Raw genomic sequence first — 22,129 nt, 5'->3', positions numbered from 1 at the left:
GACAGTCGTGAGCTAACCACATGTGTCACCGTCAGCCTCCGAATCGTAATGCCAGCCGATTCCATCAAAATCGGCTCTCTAAAGAACCTCTAGGGCGAGCTGCCCCCCGAGCCTTTATCAAGGCAAGAATACCGGCGAGGATGCATAAATCGTTGATCAGCTTTCTTCTACTGAACATCGACGTCGATGTAAACCCTTGAACACATAGCCAGTAGGTCTTGGTCCCGTGCAACTGTACTAGAGTCGATGGCCGCGCATCGGCTTTGCTTCGTGCGAAAATTTTTTTTTTATTTGGCCGATTTTTCTCCTTAATCGGCCCCCAATGTCCCACTGCACACAAGTCTGCACATGTTTATCTGCACATGCTCATCTGACTACATGCCCCCCGAGCCGAATCTGCCAAATGATTGCAGATATCGGCTTTCTTGGTAAGCCAGGGCACTGCACTTGCACGTCGTCTTTGCAAAGATTCATGCTGACTTCCATCTGCCGACGTGGCCGCTGCCCAGTAGATCGTTGCTGACCATAAACAGAATATGTGCAGAAGATAATTTTGGCCGATTTGCGGGAATCGGCCTCCACATTGCTTGCTCGATGAAGGTTTTGTAATGTTCCTCCATAAAATTTTTGGGGCCGATCACAAGGATCAGCCTCGCACGGTTTGCTCATTGGTTTAATCTTGCTACTCGGTTAGGCTGGATAAAACCAACCCAACCTCTGACTTGATGCGCCTGCTGTCATCCACCTTGAGTGCATCGTATAATCGTGGAGCACTAAGCTCTGTCGGCAAGACGAGCACCATGTTTGTGCCAGCCGATGTTTCATCATCGGCTTTCTTTTGCTTGGGACGCCACTCCATCCTCCGTGGGCGACCCTCTTCATTCAGGGCTCGCTGAACCTTTGCAGCCAGATCAGGCCGTGCCTTCCTTAGCGTATGCAAGTATAACCTTTCGGCTTCCTCCAGGCCGCGCAACCGCTGAACCCTGCGTTTCTGTGAACGGCTGAGTCCGTCAGGGCACCACCTTGGACGGTGGTACCTGTCTTCTTCTTCTTCTAGTCCCTCGTCTTCTGAATCCTCAAGATCTGCCCAACGAGGTGACTCAGCGCGTTTGTTTGGTGGTGGGAGAGGCCCTAAACGCTCAAACACAGACACGTTGGCTGCCTCCTTCTTCTTCTTGTTGCATTCTGGGCAATTGCCGATTGTGGGCAATCGGCTCATTCCTGAATCCCAGCAGTGTCTGAAGAAAGGGCAATCCCAAGAACCGGCGTTGTCATCTTGCTCCCTTGGCCTGTCCGCGGCACGGCGCTCGTGCTCCTCCTCATCGCGATCCTGCCGACGATGTCTTCTGGCTTCTCTAGCCAGAGATCTCCTTCATCATCATAATTGGACCGTCGGCGTTGGTCATACTGACTCACATATTTGTTGAGGAGGTGATCAGAGAGAGGTCGCTGATATCTTATGTTCTTCACTTCTCCCTCTGTGACGTAGCGCTTGCCATCATGATGGAGCCGATCGCGTGGAGCGGCCTCTTCTGTGTCCTTGCTATGAGAGCAGCTGCCCTCATCTCCATCTTTGCCAGAGTGGTTCCCAGGCCCCACCATGTTGATGCTGAACGTGGGACCTGGCTGGCAGCCCTCGGGGTAGATGACTTCTACCATGTTAACGGCGGGGAAGGGCTGGGTGTCTACCTTCATGGCGTATTGGTTGAAAATTAAACGCCCCTTCTCTATCGCCGCTTGGATGTGCTGACGCCACACCCTGCAGTCGTTGGTGGCATGGGAAAGCGAGTTGTGGAATTTGCAGTACGGCTTTCCGTTTAGCTCTTGCGCCGTAGGGAACTTGAGACCTTCAGGAATCGTCAACTATTTCTCCTTAAGCAGGAGGTCGAAGATTTGTTCGGTCTTGGTCACGTCAAAATCAAATCCCCTGGGCGGCCCTGGTGGCTTTACCCATTTGCAGGATACGGGGGTTCCTCCCCGAGTCCACTCAGCCACTGCTATTTCTTGGTCTCCCGCAGGCACTTCACCTTCCTCTCGTATCGACCATGACTATCGCACGCTTGAACTTGTCTTGGTACAGGTCCGGTGGCGCTGTTCATATGCTGATAGTTTCTGAACCATGTGCGCCGCCGAGGGATAATCTGCTTGGGAGGCCATGTCCTTGAGCTGTGTTGCAAGGCCAGCTACCGCCAATTCGATCGCTTCCTTTTCGGTTATACGAACCGAATAACATCGGTTCCTAAGATTCCTGAAGCGCTGGATGTACTCTGTCACCGTTTCTCCGCGCTTCTGACGTAGTTGTGCTAGATCGGCAATGCTAGACTCGGAAGCTTCTGAATGGTATTGCGTATGGAACTGTTCTTCCAATTGCTTCCAAGACTGGATGGAATTTGCTGGCAAAGAGGTATACCATCCAAAAGCCGATCCTGTGAGGGACTGTGAAAAGAGCCTCACGCGTAGCTGATCCGACACTGAAGCCGGTCCTAGTTGCGCCAAATATCGGCCGATGTGCTCGATGGAGCTGGAGCCATCCGATCCACTGAATTTGGAGAAGTCAGGGAGCCGATATTTAGGTGGCAGCGGGATCATCTCGTACTCGTCGGGGTACGGCTTGGAATAGCCGATTGCCCTCCTTTTCGGCATAATGCCGAACTGGTCTCTCAAGCATGGTACTGATCTGATCCACCGTGTCGGGCTGCAGAGATGTATTCTCAAGATTCGCCGGGGTGGCGTACTTAGCCAGCCATGTTTGCTTTTCCAGCTCGAGCCAACCGCAGGAGCTGGGCTCGGGAGTTTCGTCGGGGTGGCGTACTTAGTTAGCCACGTCTCGCTTCTCAAGCTCGTTGCCGACGTTCCCCCGTTTGCGCCGGAGTCCCCGACGTTGTGGCCTGGTTTGAGAGTGGCCAGTTGCCACAATCTGGCACATACGTGCACGCGTATCCTTGAGGGATCTCCTTGGGCGCCTCAGCCAAGAACCGGTAGTCACTAGGGTCACCACCGATCTTGTAAACGACGAATGCCGGTGTAGCCGGCACTTCAGCTGGTGCTGCCAACGCGTATGGCAGCGGTGGACGGGACTGGAGTGGCAACTCTCCTTGGTGCGTCCCGAGAGCTGGTCCTGACGGCGAGTACTGGTGGCTCATGATCTCCTGGATCACGCGCAGAGCGAGACGCTCCAACACGTTGACCAAGTTTTCAGAGTGGCGGTGTAGCGAGTGAGCCACCAAGTAGTTGATCTCCTGCCGAAGGGCCCTGGTGCGTTCCTCCGACGGGGCAGAGATCTATCCCATCGAGTGCACCTTGTGGTGAGAACCCCTTCCATCTGATGCCATGGGTACGGGTTCTCTGAAAAGAGCCGATGAGGTCGGCTTCGAGGGTGGCCTTGATCTCGTCATGTTTCTTCTTGAGCTCAGCAGGCAGCTCCTCGTAGGTGACTGGCGTGCCGTCCGCCGCCATCTCAGATGTAGATGGCGATGTGGTTGATGTAGATGATGGTCCCACCGGGCGTGCCAGAATGTGTTGATCGCCAAAACCCACCGGCGGGCAGCGGCCTGTCAACACGGTAGAGCCGGGAAGAGCCTAGAGCTGCGGCTGGCTGAGACCCTCCGAGCGACGGCCCGCAATGCTCTTCTGGTCACACGCGGCGATGCGAAGTGCAGGGCGTGCCACCTGACCTATACCTGGTCGGGAAGGTGATGGGGATGCCTCGCTTAGTTCCCTGCATGGCATACACGTAAACATTAAATCGAGCCTCGATCGGCTCTCAGTTATCTCGTGAATCGGCTCAAAGAGCCGATCCACCCATGATCCGTACGGGGTGCACGAATACTTGGTGATCCTGCTTGATCAAGATAAAGCTAATGAGATCTACGACGATTTAGGGTTTTCACCGCATAATCGGATCATCCTACTCCAGGTTGGGCCTCGCGGCCACGCACGGTGCTCGTAGTTTCCATCCTAAACAAGGCCACACAACCAACGTGACGTTGATCATCGGAACATCCTGTTTAGGACTTGCGAACGCCACCCTACGTGCCGCTGGATCCTCCCCCCCTTCGTAAGGCCTAACTATTGCAGATATTAAACTAATCCTTGCAGAGCAAGGAGCAATCGTAACGGATCAGATCTACTAGATGATGAACAAGCAGGGTGCCGCCCCCACGCCTGAGATAGGCGTGAGGGCGGCTAGACATGCGAGGGTTGCACTACGTAAACATGTTTATACGAAGAGCTATGCTAACCCTAACACATCTATGATAACTACGTTGCCCGCCATCAAAGACGCTTCAGTACGGGCAACGCATGAACAACGTGGGGCTTGTGCTGCCTAGATCGCAAGATGCGATCTAGGCAGCATGTCGCTTACCTGATTGAAACCCTCGAGACGAAGGAGTTGGCGATGCGCCGAGATTGGTTTGTTTTGGGGTGAACGTTGTGTTGTTGTTTATTCCATAAACCCTAGATACATATTTATAGTCCAGCGGACTTTCTAACGTGGGAATATCCCACCGTGCGCGATACAAATTCTAAACCTTGATCTAAGATATGACCTACTATAATTAAAGATACACGGGCAAACTAGCCCAAATTCTCCGTGCAAGGCCGCTTCAGAGATCTTCCACGTGTAGTCCTCTAAGCCCATCTCTCTTATGGCCCACCTCTGGATTTGTCCAAAATCTGGTGATAACACCCTCTCTTCATTCGCCGCCTCGTCCACGTCAACACCTGTGGCATCAACAACGTTAGCTGGGTCAGCCAGCTGGATCACTGGGCACAAGAACGGGCTGGTATCGGCATCCTCAAAACGCGCCTCCGGAGAGTCAGCAGCAGCACCCTGGTCCACGTGGCTCGAAATTTGAACTTGGAGTAGCTCCCGCGCAGACGAGCCAGCTTGGGCCGAAACCTCCTCACGCATGGCCTCCCCGGCCTGGGGCTTGGACGACAGTGTGGCCAGATGAGGCGCACCTGGGCCTGGGCTGCCAGGGAGGTCCAACATGGCGGCAACGCCCCGTTCGTGCGGCTCCTATCGTCTCCACCGTGTGCAACCGCAAGGAAACCATGCAACTAGGGTTTTGGGCGTCTGGGACTTGGACAGAAGGGAGCTCAGGGCCTGGTCGTGCGGGAGCGGCAGCGGCGGCATGTAGGACCACTACGGACCCCACCCGCAGCTCTGCGCCCATGTGCCCAACACCAACCGGAGCATGCGCCCGCTCATCCTCACGCGCGCATCCCGCCATGGCGCCGTCGTTGTTGACCGGGTCCTGGACCAATGGCTCGATGGCGACAGTGACCAGTTGGGTGGCCTCGTCAGCCTCATCTTGTGCCCCATCCACGGTGCTTTGAGCAGCAGCAACATCCAGCGCTTTTGCTTTTAGCGCTCTGATCTTCCGGCCCCCGCGCTTCTTCTTCCTCCCCTTTTCTCCTTGTCGTGGCTCGGCATGGACAGGGCCCCCGACGACCACACCTGACGACAGCTGCCTCGCGGACCCGCACCTGCTGGGGCCAGCCTGGGCAGACGACGGGGCGCCACCGCTGCCACCGCCACCGCCGGCTCCGGGGAGCACGTCCAGCACACCGTGGGTATACTGGTACTGGCGCCGCGCCGGCCAAGCCGGAGTTGTACCGCTGTCGCCACCATCCGCCACAGTACCACCAGGGACTGGCCGTCGGAAGCCAACCGTCCGCGTGACGTGCACGAGCAGGGGATACACCAGAGTGTTGATGTCGAGGGCCTGCGCAGGCGCCGCCATGTCAGCGAGCGACGGAGGATCATCTGGCTCGACGACGTGGAGGTCGACCTCCCTCGGGACCGTGGCTGGATCGAGACACCACACGATGAGCCGAAGGATGCCCATGTTCGTGCGGCTCCTGGTGAGCGGGTGCAGACGCTCCACCCACGCCGACGGAGCGACCACCGCCTCCGCCGTGGCCAAGCTCCACGCATTGGCCGGCACTCCTTCGGTCTCGATTTCGGTGTGGACGCAGAGGCCGCCCGCCGCCGCATGAGTTCGCCGTGTCCAAGGTCGGAGAAGCAGCCGAAAGTATGGCGAGGCTAGCACGCCGTCACCAAGCACCCTGTCGCGGTCCTCCCGCACCGTGAAGAACAGGAGGAAGTCCTCCGGCTGGTGGCAATGGACGGAGAAGCTCCCTGGCGCCAAACCATGCACGTCCTCCAGCGCCATCGCAACCTCTTCAGTGGTGACCGCCCTGCGCATGCCGACGATAACCGCCAGGAGGGATCTTGACAAAGCCTCCTCGGCCTCGTCCATCTTCGGCGTGCGGGGAAGGACACACACCGCGCTGGCCGGACACCGTGCAAGCTCGCCACCAACTGCCGGTGCGCGCAGGGCCAGGGGAGCCACCTACTCAACCGCGCCCCTGCGTGGCCGCGCCTCGACTGCATGGAGAGCCACCGGCAACAGTGGTGCCATGTCACGGTCGCCACCAGCGTGTGCGACGCGGTCACCGCGCACCGGCGCAGGAGCCATCGCCCGCACGCCCGCCTCATCCTGCGCCTCGCGCCGCGCAAAGGAGGCGTCTTGACGCATCCTTGGCGGCGCCACCTCACGACGAGCCACTGCCCCTGTGGGTGCCGGAGCAACTGCCGCCCGGCGTGCACCCGCGTCGAGTCTGAGCGGCGCCTCCACGCGGTGCGGCTCAACCATCCTTCTCTCGCCTCCAATCGCACGCGCTACAAGCGCCACCTCACGGTGTCGCACTCGCGGCTCGACGGCAGCCTAGCGGGCCTCCGGCGCACGCGCACGGAAGTCACCGGCTCTCGCACCCATGCGACGGCCGCGCCCATCGTCGTTCAGCCTCTTCCTCGCGGGCTCAACACCTCCTGGCAGCGACGGCGGCCTCGGCGGGCATGGCAGCGCGCACTCCCGCGCCATGTGGCCCGTCTCGCCGCACCGCATGCACACCGGCCCCATGGTGCAATCGACGGTGCGGTGCCCTGACAGCGTGCAGAGCAGGCACAGGCCGTCGAAGTCCGCGAAGGCGCCGGCATCACGCGCGGGGCGCGCCGCCCTGGCCACCGCCCTCTTGCCACCATGGCGCCCCCTCGCACGCTTTCGGGTGACGTGTGTGGGTTCCTCCCACGGAGCTTCATCTTCCTCGTCAAGCATGTCGTCGGAGTCGTCAAGCTCATCGATGGCAGAGCTCATCCCCTCCGCCCGCACCATGGACCTCACCTCGCGACGAACCTGTGAATCCTCCTGTCCGTCGACGTGCGCTGCTGCGCTCCCGCCGGCCAGGGCCTCTCTGTAGGACCGTGGAGTCTCCTCCGAGTCAGATCCCCGGCTACCGCGCCAGCGATCCTCGCGGCCGCATGGGCTTGCCGCCGGTGACGGTGTGGGGGATAGGGAAGGGATGGGGGATGGCGAAGCCATGGGCCGGCCCGGGGGTGCCGACGCCGCGGCAGCTCCGTGTCACGACCCAGTACCTCTCTGAAGCTGTCAAGGTAAAGCAGAGGACGGACGAGCGGCAAAGGATACGGGAGGCCCATCAAGCGGCCCAAGCTACAACCCAAGAGTGGACCAACTAGGTTCAGGACAGGAGCAGGTGTTAAGGATGGTCAGGCCAAGAATGATGGGGATCGATTGATGACTTGTATTCTGGACATTGTCCCAGACTCCCTTCTTCCTCCTCCGGCTACGGCCGCGATTCTCCTCCCAGCGTGGCGCTGCGGAATTGTATCCAACCTTGGTGAATTCGTGAGTAATACAGTGAGAGGATCTTACATATGGTATCAGAGCCCACGATTTTCGGATCTGTGGCTCCAAATTCCGCGTAGAAAATATCCACACAAAAAAAGAGAGAGAGAGAGAGAGAGTGAGGCGAGATCCACAAAATTTTGGGAGCGTGTAGCGGCGGTAGATCATTCGGGTGCAGATCTCACGGCGGCGGGCGGTTGCTCACGAATCCTTCGTGAGTGGTAGAATCCCGGCCTGGCGGTGGATCCGTGCATCATCGGAGGCGAGCTTCGACGGCGGCGGCTGACGCTGGTTCCTGGTGCGGTGGTGTGGGAACTGGCGGAGGAGGTGCTGATGGAGAAGGCTCAAGCAGATCTCACGGCGCTGAAGAAACAAGGCGACGAGTTGCAGAGGCAGTGTGCGGATTCTGCGGCTACGCTCAAGTCGATCAACGAGACGCTGAAGGGGCTCAGCACATCGGTTCCCCATGTGGATTCCACGCTGCAGGTGCTGCAGAAATCAGTTGATGCTATGGGTAACAGGGTGACACAGTTGGAAGGTGCACAACGGGAGATCGAGCAGTCTGCTGCGGCAGCATCACCAGGTGCAATGGACGCAGGACAACCATCAGGCACACTCAAGGTAGTGATTCCACACCACACCACTGGCCGTAAGGACTTCCCACATACACCAATTCAATTTGATATAGGAGATCGTTCTGGAGCATTTGATGAGAGTGGGTATAATACATCTCGTGTTGGGAACTACCACAGTCGCCCACCAAAACAGATTTCCCCAGGTTTGATGGAGAGAACCCCAAGTGGTGGAAAACTGTATGTGAGAAATATTTTGCACTCTATGCAGTGGATCACAACACCTGGGCGAGCTTTGCTAGCATGCATTTTGTGGGCAATGCGGCACTATGGTTGCAATCATACAAAGCTGAGCATGATGTAGATGGATGGGAGGAGTTGTGTGTGGCGGTTCACCTCAAGTTTGGTAAAGACAAACAACATCGGCAGCTGGCAGCTTTGGAGCGTTGCAGACAAACTGGAACAATAGAATAGTATTACAAAAAAATTGAAGAGCTTAGACACAAGGTTTTGGTGCACAATAAGCACTATGATGAGGCATACTTTGTAACAAAACTTATGAATGGGCTGCGGAAGGACATTCAGAGAGCAATCAAACTGCATGGTCCGAAAACAGTGGATGCAGCGCTGACTCTAGCTGAAACACAGGAAGAACTAAATGATGAAATCAAACCTCAGTACACGCATCATTACAAGAGTGATTATCGTTCATACAGTAAGACAGGCTTTCCAGGAAAAGGCATAGTTGGAGCAACTCCTGAAGAACATAAGAAACAAGAAGATAAACCTGGGGTAAAACCACCATGGGACGAGAAACTACAGTCATTGAAGGCGCAGAGGCGAGCACGGGGTGAATGCTTTAGGTGTGGTGACAAGTTCCAACCAGGGCACAAGTGCAACAAAACAGTGCCATTGCATATGGTGGAAGAGCTAATCGACCTGCTGCATGTCAACAGTTCTGATAGTGATCAAGAGGAAAACCATTCTAGCAGCTCTGGGGACTCGCTCATGTACATCTGACAGTGTGCCCTCGCGGGCACAACTCACAACAAGAGTATCAAAGTTATGGGGACATTGCAGGGGAAGCAGGTGTTGATACTCATTGACTCAGGAAGCTGTGGCAGCTTCATTAGTGCTGCCACTGTTGCTCATCTGAAACTTGCAACACAAGAAGTAGAGCCAGTAACTGTGCAGGTGGCTGACAGTAGAAAGTCTCAAATCACTACAGCTGTTCGAGAGGCGGCATGGGAATGTCGTGGTGCAAAATTCAAAACAACATTCCGAGTTTTCAATATACCATGCTATGATATCATATTGGGGATGGATTGGTTGAACGAGTGTGGAAAAATGTGGATCGACTGGCCAAACAAAACATTGCGTTTCAGAGTACAAGGCAAGAGAGTGACACTGAAAGGAATCAAAGACAACGTACGCCACTGTGATGCAATATCTGCAGTGGAGATTCAAAAATTGATCAAACAAAACGCAGTTGCACAGGTCATTCATCTGTGTCCAGTTGGCGAAGCATATGAAAATTCCCCATTACCACCAGAAATCGAGCAGCTCCTCCAAGGACATGCAAATTGCTTTGATACTCCAAAGGATTTGCCACCGCATAGATCATTTGATCACGGTATCGAGTTGATGCCAGGTGTACAACCAGTGAATGTCAAACCTTACCTATACTCGCCTCAGAAGGACGAAATCGAGCGGCAGATAAAGGACATGATCCGCCAGGGCATAATCAAACCGAGCCAAAGCCCTTTTGCATCGCCGGTGTTGTTGGTAAGAAAGAAGGACGGCACGTGGCGCTTCTGCGTTGATTACCGCCAACTGAACGCCGTTACCGTCAAAGACCGTTACCACATGCCAATCGTCGATGAACTGCTCGATGAACTGGCGGGTGCCCAATTCTTCACAAAATTGGATCTGCGTTCCGGATATCATCAAATCCGGATGCGCGACGAGGATGAGAGGAAAACCGCGTTCAAGACGCATGAAGGGCACTATGAATTCCGCGTCATGCCTTTCGGATTGACCTCTGCGCCGGCTACCTTCCAAACGGCGATGAACACGATATTTGCTCACGCGATTCGCCGCTTCGTGTTGGTCTTTGTGGATGATGTGCTTATCTACAGCAAGACACTTGCAGACCACAAGCGACATCTTGCAGAGGTATTTCAGATACTGGAACAAAACAAATTGTTCTTGAAAAAGAGCAAGTGCTCATTCGCTCAGAAATCCTTGGAGTATTTGGGGCATATAATCAGTGCCAACGGGGTGGCTACAGACCCAGCAAAAATTTCCGCTGTCCAGCACTGGCCTCAGCCACGAGACGTGAAGCAAGTGCGGGGGTTCTTGGGCCTCGCCGGATACTATCGGAAATTCATCCGCCACTTCGGGATAATTTGCAGACCGCTAACAAACCTGCTGAAGAAGAACGTGCCGTTTGTATGGTCTCCAGTCGTGGATGATGCATTCCAAACACTCAAGCGGGCGCTCGTACAAGCCCCAGTGCTAGCGCTACCAGACTTTCAGCAAGAATTTGTGATCGAGATGGACGCCTGTGCAACTGGGATTGGCGCGGTACTGATGCAACATGGACATCCGCTAACATTCTTGAGCAGAGCTCTTGGTCCCAAGAACCAGGCCTTGTCCATATATGACAAGGAGTGCCTAGCGATTCTTCTGGCAATTGAAAAATGGAAGTCATATCTTCAACATGCTCCATTTGTGATTCACACGGACCAGCGAAGTCTGATCCACCTTGGTGAGCACAAATTTAACACGAAGATACAGCAGAAAGCCTTCTTCCGACTCCTTGGGCTACAGTACAAGATAATTTACAAGAAAGGCAAAGCAAATGTGGCAGCGGACGCCTTGTCACGTCGACCAATGGCTCTCTGTGCTGTTTCAATGGCAAGACCACGGTGGATGGAAATAGTGATTGAAGGATACACAAAAGATGAAAAATCGAAGCAGCTGTACACAGAACTTAGCTTGCAGGGGTCCAATGAGCAAGGTTTTTCTCTTGTGGATGGAGTAATAAGACACCAGGGAAGAATTTGGCTGGGTACACACACTGAAGCGAAACAGGCAGTGCTCATTGCATTGCACAGCAGCGGTCTGGGTGGCCACTCAGGTCCTTTAGTGACATACCACAAGATCAAACAGATGTTCTCCTGGCCAAATATGAAGCAAGAAGTGTTCAGCTATGTACATCAATGCATAGTGTGTCAACAAGCCAAAAGTGAACACACCAAACTCCCTGGGAAACTGCAACCATTGCCCATTCCTCCGGAAGCCTGGCATTCAGTAGGCCTGGATTTCATTGAAGGATTGCCAGTATCAGGAAGATTTGACACCATCCTAGTGGTGGTGGACAAATTCACAAAATTTGGCCATTTTATTCCACTGAAACACCCTTTCACAGCAGCCTCAGTGGCCCAACTGTTTGTGGACAAAGTGTACTGCTTCCACAGCATGCTCAAAGTGATCATTTCTGACAGAGACAAGGTGTTCATCAGTAGTTTCTGGCAACATCTCTTCAAATTAGCTGAAACGACACTGAATATGAGCTCTTCTTATCACCCTCGGACTGACGGGCAAACTGAGAGACTCAATCAGTGCCTTGAGACATATTTGAGATGCCTAGTCAATTCAAACCCAAAAAACTGGTCAAAGTGGCTACCACTGGCAGCTTATTGGTACAATACCTCATTTCATTCAGCCCTGGGCAGGTCCCCTTTTGAGGTACTCTATGGCCGTAAACCTCGTCACTTTGGATTCCAGCAAGCCGAAGCAACTGGGCATACAGAGTTAGATGTGTGGCTCAAGGAGCGTGCTGACCTGTTGCCACTAATTCGTCATCACCTCGAGCGAGCTCAACGGCGCATGAAGGCGCAAGCAGACAAGAAGCGGCTAGAAAGATCATTCCAAGTGGGCGAATGGGTGTACCTGAAGTTACAGCCATATGTGCAAGTGTCAGTGGCGCAACGAGCCTCACAGAAACTGGGATTTAAATTCTTTGGACCATATGAGATCCTCAGCAAGGTCGGCAACGTCTCTTACAAGCTGAAGCTGCCCGAGTCTTCCCGCATCCATCCCGTCATCCATGTTTCCCAACTCAAAAAAGCCATTCGTCCCCAAGACACTGTAAGTACTGACCTACCATTGACATTTGTTGATGCATGTTTTGCTGTCCAGCCGCTATCTGTCACCGATGAGCGCATCATTAGAAGGGGGAGCAAGCAAGTACCCCAGGTACGTATCCAGTGGTCAGGGTTACCGCCAGAGTGCCAATCCTGGGAGCCCGTGTTCGCGATCGTCAATGCTTTCCCGCAAGCACTAGCTTGGGGGCAAGCTGGTTCTCCAGGGAGGGGTATTGTCACGACCCAGTACCTCTCTGAAGCTGTCAAGGTAAAGCAGAGGACGGACGAGCGACAAAGGATACGGGAGGCCCATCAAGCGGCCCAAGCTACAACCCAAGAGTGGACCAACTAGGTTCAGGACAGGAGCAGGTGTTAAGGATGGTCAGGCCAAGAATGATGGGGATCGATTGATGACTTGTATTCTGGACATTGTCCCAGACTCCCTTCTTCCTCCTCCGGCTACGGCCGCGATTCTCCTCCCAGCGTGACGCTGCGGAATTGTATCCAACCTTGGTGAATTCGTGAGTAATACAGTGAGAGGATCTTACACTCCGGGACGGAAGGGGATGGCCTCGCCCTCGCTCGCTGCGCTCCTCTCGCTCTGATGAATGGTTTTGTATTCAAGTGATTCTGCACAACCCCGCAAAAAAAAAGTGATTCTGCACACAACAGGGATGTGTGTAGTATTCGTATCTGATAATAAAGTGATATATTAAATGCATATTACTAGAAATAACCAGGTAGTATGTCCATGGGTAATAAATTTAGTATCGATTGCAGTCGTGTCCTTGTTATTCAATCATATTTTTTTTGATCGTATCAAGGAGCATCAATCCTAATTTCATTAATCATAAAACAAATAAAACAGTTCAGAGGTTCATCTACTTATTACAAGCACCAGACAATCTCGACCTAGCTACTGCCTCCACTACCTACCAACATCCCAACAGCTAATGGGGAGCAAAACAATTGCAGAAACCTGATATCCAGAAGAAAAAATCTCACACACAATTGATAGAGAACTGAAAACTTTGATGGAAAAAAGTCGCTATTACAACTTCAGGAAGTACATCTAGTCCTCCTCTTTTCACTTCAACAGCTCTCAACCTGTAATCCGAAGAATCAGTTGCGCCCATCCTTTCTTCCTACTGAATATATCAGCTGCTACTTGCAGCAGCAGGAGTTTGCTCTTCTGGGTTAAAAGAAGCTGGTCGACCTCGTACCCGTAACGTAACCCATGTACTTTTTTTTTTGCGAGAAATCCACCGATCTATTAATAATCATCAACAGTAGTACAAATAAGCCAAAAAGTAAAAAAAATTACAAATTGGTACTCGGACCACCTAGCGACGACTACAAACACTAGCACGAGCCGAAGGCGCGCCGCTGTCCTCGCCCCTCCATCGCCGGAGTCGGGCAAAGCTTGTCGTAGTAGAGCTTGTTGTAGTAGACAGACGGGAAGTCGTCGTGCTAAGGTCCCAAAGGACCAGCGCACAAGAGCAGCAACCATCGCCAATGATGACAACCGTAGATCGGAAGAGACTATCATGAAACCACACCAATAAACACAAAAACCGACCGGATCCCAGGAGATCCGATGGGCACACAACTCCACGCGCCCTCCGTCAGCGCTAGATGCACCATCAGAGCGATGATAGGGCGGGGAGGACCTTATTCTGACATCAGGATGTAGCCGACGCCTCACCATCCTAAAAGAGAGACTGAAAAGCAAACTAAATTAAGAACGGAAACTCCCCGCCGGCGAGGGACCGTGGTCCGCCACACCTCCAAGGCCCCAAGGCCACCGGAGGCGGAGCGAACCGACGGTATCGCCGGCGAGGAGGACGGAACCCTAGATGGGTTTTGTGGCTTCTTTCCGCCGCCTCCTGGGCTCCTTCGCACGCGTACCGGTTCGTGATCTCTAACAACAACCCATGTACTTAACCAGTGAGCAGATTGAGCAATTCTACCAGTCGGATCATATGGAATTTTTATCTTAAAGCAAGCTTCATTTCTAGTCTTCCACAAAGACCACAACACGGCCGCAGACCCTACTGCAAATAGTAGTCCTCTAACTTCTGCATTAAATTCAAACACCCAGCTACTAATATCTTGTGCTGCGTTCAAATCAATTTTGATGCCTAACTCAAACTGAACCACACCCCAGGCAGCAGGTAAAAACAAAGACTTGCAAAAACTAGTTCCATAACGTAAAATGTTTTCATCCCCTTGAATAAGGAAAATGCTATCCAATCATTGAGAAATACATCCGCTAAAACGTTAGGTGGTAACGAAAATAGGAGATATAGTAGGTGGGCGAGCGGGGAAGAAATTCATCTATCATATGACTACATCTATATATAAATTGATCAAGGTTATTTTATATATGCCCAATGGACAATTTTAGTTTAGTGTGAAGTGTGCAGCAAGCGTTGTTGTATACATTAGTATTTTAAGTTATCTAGGGTGACAAAAACGAACTGTTAGATTTGTGGTTCGTTCAGAAGCACTAACTTATATCGTACTGTAGATATCAAAGCTTGCAGAGGATTTTGAATCAGATCCCGAAATGATGGAGCAAGCAGAGCGTATTATAATAAAATGTGGTCATCTTCCCCTTGCCATTGTCACTATATGTGGCTTCCTGGCCAGCAGGCCTGCAAGTACAATGGAGTGGAGAAAGTTGAATGAGCATATTGGTGTGGAGTTAGAGATCAATTCCAGTCTTGAGAGAATTAACAAAATGGTTATCTCCAGCTACAATGGTTTACCCTTTCACCTCAAGGCATGCTTTCTATATTTGTCTATATTCCCTGAGGGCCACAACCTTCGTCGAAGGCGCTTAGTGCGGAGGTGGATTGCAGAGGGTTACTCAAGTAAAATGCTCAGCTTGGCAGCAGAAGAAGTTGGGGAAAAACACTTCAGAGATCTTCTCAATCGTAGTATGATTCAAACATCAAAAGAGACTGCCAGTAACGGTGAGAAAGTTAACCTCTACCAAGTCAATAATCTCATGCGTGCAATTAGCATCTCCAAGACAACAGAAGAAAAACTTGTTTGTACATTGGACGACTCGAACACCAATCCGAACTCCAGAGATAAAATTCGGCATCTTGTAGTAAGCAGCAGATGTAGTAGAGACAAGAACAATGCATTGGTAAGAATGATGGACTTATCCCGCATCAGATCACTGACAGTGTTTGGAGAATGGCGAAAACACCTGGTCTCAAGTAAGATGAGGTTACTCCGAGTATTGGATTTAGAGGACACAACAGGTCTAAGGGACAAGGATCTTATACCAATTGGGAAGCTTCGTCATCTCAAGTTCCTGTCTCTACGAGGATCCCAAGGAATCTTTCATCTTCCAAGATCATTTAGTAAGCTACTGAACCTTGAGACACTGGATATCAGAGGTACTTTAGTGACCACACTTCCAGGAGCAATTGTGAAGCTTCAAAAGCTAAGCTACCTTCGTGCTGGCTACATACCAAGTGATGAGGGTGATCAGTCAATAAATTTTGCGGAATTTCGTGTAACCATATTGGAACTCTTATCACAACTCTGCGGAAGCTACAGAACCAAGAGATCTGTTGATAAAGAGCAGATGGGAGTTTTAAACAACTTTGGTCCCACCATAGGCTTCATAAGAAGTGTTTTATTGAAAGGTCTGGATCCGCATGGAGTAAAAGTCCCAAAAAGGATCGGAAAAATGAAGATCCTGCACACACTGGGTGTTGTTAATGTTGCAAGGGGGAAGACTGTAATCAAAGAGCTCAAGACACTTACAAAATTGCGTAAGTTAGGCGTGACAGGTATCAACAAAAAAAATGGTGAGGATTTCTGTTCTGCTGTCCAGGCTCTCAGCCACTTGGAATCATTGTCAGTGCGCTCAGAGGGCAAGACTGGTTTAGAGGGTTGTTTGGATAACTTATCCTCACCCCCAAAAAATCTCCAGAGTGTGAAACTTTATGGCCATATTGCCAAATTACCGACATGGATAAACCCTGAGAAACTGAGGAATCTATCCAAGTTGAGTTTGCGGAGCACCCATCTGGAACAAGATGGTGCATTGCGAGACCTTGCAAAGTTACCGAAGTTAGCCATCCTTTGCCTGTGGAGGGATTCATTTAAAAAATGCAAAGGCGCCACAGGAGAAGAAGACCCTCTGAGTTTGAAATTTGGTCCAGGTACTTTCCCGCAACTCAACAGGCTGCAGATCACTGACTTAGATCAACTTCAGTGGGTAGTATTTGAAAACACAGCAATGGCGGAGCTTGAAATACTACAGGTTGATAAGTGCGCTCGCTTAGACGAAGGTGGGTTTTCTGGAACAGAGTTTCTCCCTAAGCTCAAGGAAGTTCGGGTCAGGGGTAAGTACAAGGACGCATTCAAGAAAACACTGCAAGAGCAAGTTACCAAAACTACTTTAATAACAACTAGGAAGTAAGCGGCGTGCTGGACTTTATCGCATGAAGAGGAAGGCTGATATATGAGAGACAAAGCATAGATAAGTTCAAGAAAGAAGAGACTGCTGCTTGCGGTAGATTTATTTATATCATAGAGGAATTGGTTTGTTTACATATGGTTCCTGTTCGAGGCGAAGTTACACGTAGGAGCAAGTACAATAAAGGGTGATACATGAGAAGATACATAGGTTACAGTGATAAGCTTTTACACGGGAGGGTAAAAAAGTGACTGGAGGATGGCTCTGTTGGCCCTGTGGTGTTGACCATTCAGATGGCATCAAGAGCTTCCTATGACTTCGGCGACAACAACACATGTTTTGCCTACTGTATTGGTAATTGTAGAAGGGACGAAGTCGGCTCACCCTTTGGTGGTTTCCACAAGCAGAATTGCATCTTTGCTTGTGAAAGAAATCATGTTGTCACCCAGGAACATGAGTGGGCCAAACACTGTCTTGTTCCCATTGTTCAATTCAACGTGACTGAAAGGCTGTACCTGCATGGACAGTTCATATTTGTATGAATATATGCAACATGAATAGAACATGTGTTTATCTATGTGATACTTCTGTTTTTGAACAGCTAGGACATCTATTGGTATTTCCATCTGAAATTGTCTCTTCCAACAACGCTTACATGAACAAAACCACCAATCGTGTGGATTGTTTACCTCTCTGACCTCTATTTTCAGTTTCTGTTGTTGCCCCCTGTAGGTCATAGTTGTGTTGATTTTACGTAGGCATTAATACAGGAGGGTAGCCTAGTAATTTCATTTTGTACACCATAATAACTATATTGAAGTACTTACCACAAGAGTCTCTATGGGCTCTATGGCCAGAGCATAAAGAGTTGTTTCAATTGGTTCCTTCTTTGTACTACCCGGGCATTGCCACATAATGATGCGGAGACTAAAACAAATCGAAGTATGCAAATTATATCAGAGTTTGCAGATTAAATAGGCTGTATGCTATACTTGCAGAGATTGAGATGCAAATTTTATTTGGGAACAACTAAGCTGTAATATATAATATATTCTTTACCTCTCAAGTAGAATGTCCATCTCAGGAATTGGTATGTTGACGCCCCAACATGTTACAGAAGTGCTTTTGAAAGCGAAGATTCTTGTGATACTATAAGTGCCAACATGTTACAGGAGTGCTTTTGAAAGCCAAGATTCATGTGATACTATAAGTGGCGAAATGATACATAAATAGCAAGACCAATTAATATAAGTTGTGTTTGTAACCATTTGAAATTCAGATACCTCAAAACTGGGCAACAGTCATTCCTACAAATAGGACAATCACGTTGTTTTCACTTGTAACCGCACACATGTAAGCCATGGGCGATTGCAGCCAAAGGAAGAAAACAACAGTCATGCAAGCACAATTTAGGAAAGAAAGATAGTGTCCACTCACCCAAATTCATGTGCAACGTACATAGCTCCCTGATGCTGATTTCATCGTGGGGGTAATCTTGCAAACCAACTGTATGACCATCAGTTTGTTAGCACTGTATCCTTACTAAATTTGGTTGTGATTGTATTGACGATAGGAACTGCCAAGTTACACCCACACAGGAGACTAATATCTGCAAGGTAAGAGAGACCACACAAAAAATAAGGAGCTGGAAGGTTGGAAAGTTTTCCCATGCACGAAGAAAATGATAACTTAAGAAGAACCGCTAGAAGCTAGATTTTAGAAGAAAAATCAAGGAGAATTTGGTGCACTTGACTGAAACATGAGATGCCATCAATGCTATGAATACTGAATTTGACATGATAAAAGCTAGATTTTCAGAATGGAAAAAAAAAAACAGCAGGAGAATTCGGTACTTGATTGAAACATGTGACATATGACCTACAATCATGCAAAACAAAATTAAGCTCATGTTTCTATGGGTTCCAATGTACTACACCAGGATAGAGAACTGAGTTCTAGCTCAGTGGCAAGGCAAGCGAGTGCGCAGCCAGCCCACCCGGGTTCGAATCCCCATCCGCGGTAATTTCGCAGGAGGGGCGAATAAACAGGGTTATCATCCATCCGCGTTCATCTGCGGGGAGAGTCTCATCCTACCTATCAACGTATAGATCATTCCCCCGTTGGTCAACGTTTTTACTACACCAGGATAAAGGCACGTGAGTATCATGTTAAATCATTGCGCATTTCAAGCACGACTACTGGTATGGACATTAATAATGAAAATAATGTTAAGCTAAGGGATTGACATAGCACCAAACTTTGCAAGAATTTGCTTAATCAACCAAGATTTGGGATGAACATTTACAGAACCAAAGGCGCAATTGGTTTCCTAGAGTAACTCTTGTGCAATCAGTGCTGGCATACAAAAGAGCAAACAAACTGAGACTTATTCTTGTGTAGATTGACCATACCATGGTGCAATTAAATTAAGGAGCAAGTACTTCTAGGAAAATTTAAAATGTACAAAGGCAATGCTAATGAAATCTGGTTACGGAAATCAGAAACATAAAATCGCTTAGTAAGACTGGCAATTCTTTATTTGCATACGAAGCAGTTACTTATTTTGGTTCTCTATTTAACCACGAGTCAAATAATATAACATGAGGCATGTACCACCAGAATACCAACAGCAACAGACGGCTTCATGAGAAGAAGGAACAATAAAACGAATCAAAACAAACAGCAGGAAATAGTGCAGCCTTATAATATGCATATATGCATCCATCTAAATTTGAGAGATGGGAATCGGGCCAGGCAATACGTCCCCTTCTCACGCTGACCCATTAAACACATCCAACCTGCATACAGAAACAATTTTGTCAGGGACCAAATGTAATCTGAGGCGGAGGAGTGGGGTGGGCGTTCGCTTACTTGAGCAGGCCGTATGTGAGCAGAGAGAGACCGACTTCCTTCAGCCAGGTCACCGCCGATGGGTACGGGAGCACCTCCCTGGCCGGCAGACTGTGCGCTGTGAACTGCCGGCGAGAGGCAACTCCCTCTCGTCCTGCACGCCGTGTTCGCCACCGCGTCTCGGAGAGAGAGAGAGAGAGAGCGAGGGATCGCCAGGGAGCTAGGGTAAATACATCTGGGCGCGTCAGATCCGTCGGTAGCCATACCGCCCGGTAGGGAAAGGGGGATGTCGAGCTCCTCCACCGCATCGCCGACCACCTCGAGAGGGAGAAGAGGGCACAGAGCTCGCCCACGTCACCAGGCACCTCATGAAGGAGATGAGGTGGCCAATTTCTCCTCCATGCCGCTAGCTGCCCAAGGAGGAAGATGAGCCAGGGAGAGAGGAGGGCGCCGAACCCCAGGGAAGGATGTGGGCGGCGGCGATGCAGCCCAAGGGTACGTCGGTCGGCAGTGTTGGGAGGAGAGTAGTCGGCTCCTCCTTTTCATCTAGTCGCGAATTGGCGATAGAGGCCTGGAGTTCTCTGGTTGCTGATGGTGGGACACCACCGCTTGGACGTGTCACGCTAGGAACTGATGAAACCGGAAGACCGGCGATGGAAGGGACACGGGACGGGAGAGAAGAGAACTTGTATAAATCCAGTAAGTATTACCGGACACGATAACTGGAGACAACCGGGATGCGCCGGTACTCAAGAAATTTACACGCAAGAGGAAAAGAAAGCCACCAGTCAATCCACCGTAGTAGGATGCTATCTACAGTAAAATATGATGACGTGTTGAGTTTTAATTGGAGGAAAAGGTAGCACCAACAGTACCAAATGACCTAAATGGCTAAAAAAAAATTAGCAAAAGGGGTCAGCTTTGATATAGTTGTATGTATGTTTCAATGCTAATTTGTGGTCCTTCTGAATGACATACAGTACAATTATTTATTTTCTTTACCCGTAGGCACTTTGCGTTTTAAATCTGTAACATGCTCCTCACTTTGGTAGGACACCTCTAAGGCAGCTTTTCGAACATTACACACTTTGCCATTCCGAACCTACGGTACCTTTGTGAGGGTGTGCACACTTCTCTTTTTTTTAACCTATAATGCTGATATTCCAAACGACGAAAAAAATTAAGGCAAGAAGATATGTTATCATTCATGTTATTAAATATAGTGACTAATATGTTTGCCATAATTATTGAGCAAAGCTTGCTGGTTAAATTGAAGGGGTAGTGCTGCATCTCGTGGATGACGGATTATCTGTTCTTCAATAGAATAAAATAGGTACCCGTCCCCCTCCTCTCCCGCCCCCCTCCCGGGCAGCGGCGGAGGCTCCTCCTCCCCCCGCGCCCCACAGCCGCCCGCCGCCAGTCGCTCCTCAGGCGCTGCCGGCCGCAGCCCCGGCTCCCGTGCCCCGGCCCCGACCCTGCTCTGGCGGTGGTGGCTGCATCCTCTCCGTCGAATCGACAAGGGGGAGAAGAGGGTTTCCGCGGCGGCGTTTTTTTAACAGCTTTACAAACTGCAAGTTTCTTGAATGTTCCTTAATCTGATAACTTAGTTTTTCCTGACAAGCAGGCGTGTCTCGCTCAGTTTACAATACGACCTTGACGAGGAAGCGTAAGATCCTGAGTGGTAGTTCATCAGGTAGTGGGTCGGACACAGTTGTTTACCAGCCTAGGGATGCGGGTATGAATATTTCTAGATTGAATTCCTTATCTGTCTTGTATGTTAACTGACCTGAAAGCCTGACGCACATTTCTGAAACAGTGGTTGCGCCGGTAGAACTGAATCTGTTGTCGGGTTTTGCTGATTGCACGATGAAGAAAATTGTTGATCCACAGGGAGTTGGGAGCGGCGTGTCGCCGTGCTCACAGCAAATGATGTATGCATTCCCTTTGCCGGAAGATGCCGAGCAGGGTTTCAGAAACATGGACAATTGCTTCCAGGACGTGCACTCAAAGTATGCAGATTGCTTTGATTATGATGTGGTCTATTTGTTTGGGCCTCACTTGATTATTCTCATATTTAACATTTCCAATTCAGGGACTAGGTCGACCATACTGGCCAAACAAGGGTGAAAATGAATGGTTATGCAATTTACAGTCAGTTGGTGGCCTGAGCTAGCCAATAGGGGGCTTGATGCAAAAGGAGGCACTCTGGTATCCTGAAGGCCACCGTAGCAGGTTTAGGCACCCTCTGCATTCATATTTCGCGGTGAGTTTGGTTTATTTGCACAAAGTTCACTGAATTTATTGTTATACGCTTTCCTTTTTTGTGGCTCACGCTCTTTCATTATTGTTATCGTAGTCAACTGTTCTTCGGGCGACGATGGTTTCTTGCACAACAAG

The 22,129-nt window shown here is 50.4% G+C and overlaps 1 protein-coding gene across 3 annotated transcripts; it reads right to left on the bottom strand.

The window, feature by feature from the left end:
- Positions 1–16,956: 16,956 nt before the first annotated feature.
- Positions 16,957–20,376, bottom strand: LOC127322798 (uncharacterized). 3 transcript variants are annotated; one of them, XM_051351205.2, is made up of 6 exons: positions 19,754–20,376; positions 18,320–19,680; positions 17,942–18,031; positions 17,710–17,809; positions 17,538–17,608; positions 16,957–17,397 (listed from the first exon to the last, which is right to left on the bottom strand). In XM_051351205.2, exons 2-6 carry the CDS (start codon positions 18,340–18,342, stop codon positions 17,370–17,372), a joined length of 312 nt encoding a protein of 103 aa, XP_051207165.1. In that variant the 5' UTR covers positions 18,343–19,680; positions 19,754–20,376; the 3' UTR covers positions 16,957–17,369. The 3 variants fall into 3 exon arrangements, with proteins under 3 accessions (XP_051207165.1, XP_051207166.1, XP_051207164.1); XM_051351206.2 differs by having other exon boundaries at positions 17,572–17,608; XM_051351204.2 differs by lacking the exon at positions 17,538–17,608 and having other exon boundaries at positions 19,754–20,350.
- Positions 20,377–22,129: the final 1,753 nt, after the last annotated feature.

The sequence above is a fragment of the Lolium perenne genome, chromosome 2 (genome assembly GCF_019359855.2).
Source record: "Lolium perenne isolate Kyuss_39 chromosome 2, Kyuss_2.0, whole genome shotgun sequence".
In the NCBI taxonomy this organism is placed as follows: Eukaryota; Viridiplantae; Streptophyta; class Magnoliopsida; order Poales; family Poaceae; genus Lolium; species Lolium perenne.
Note: the sequence above shows the minus strand (reverse complement) of the source record. Positions and strands in the feature narration are given on the sequence as shown.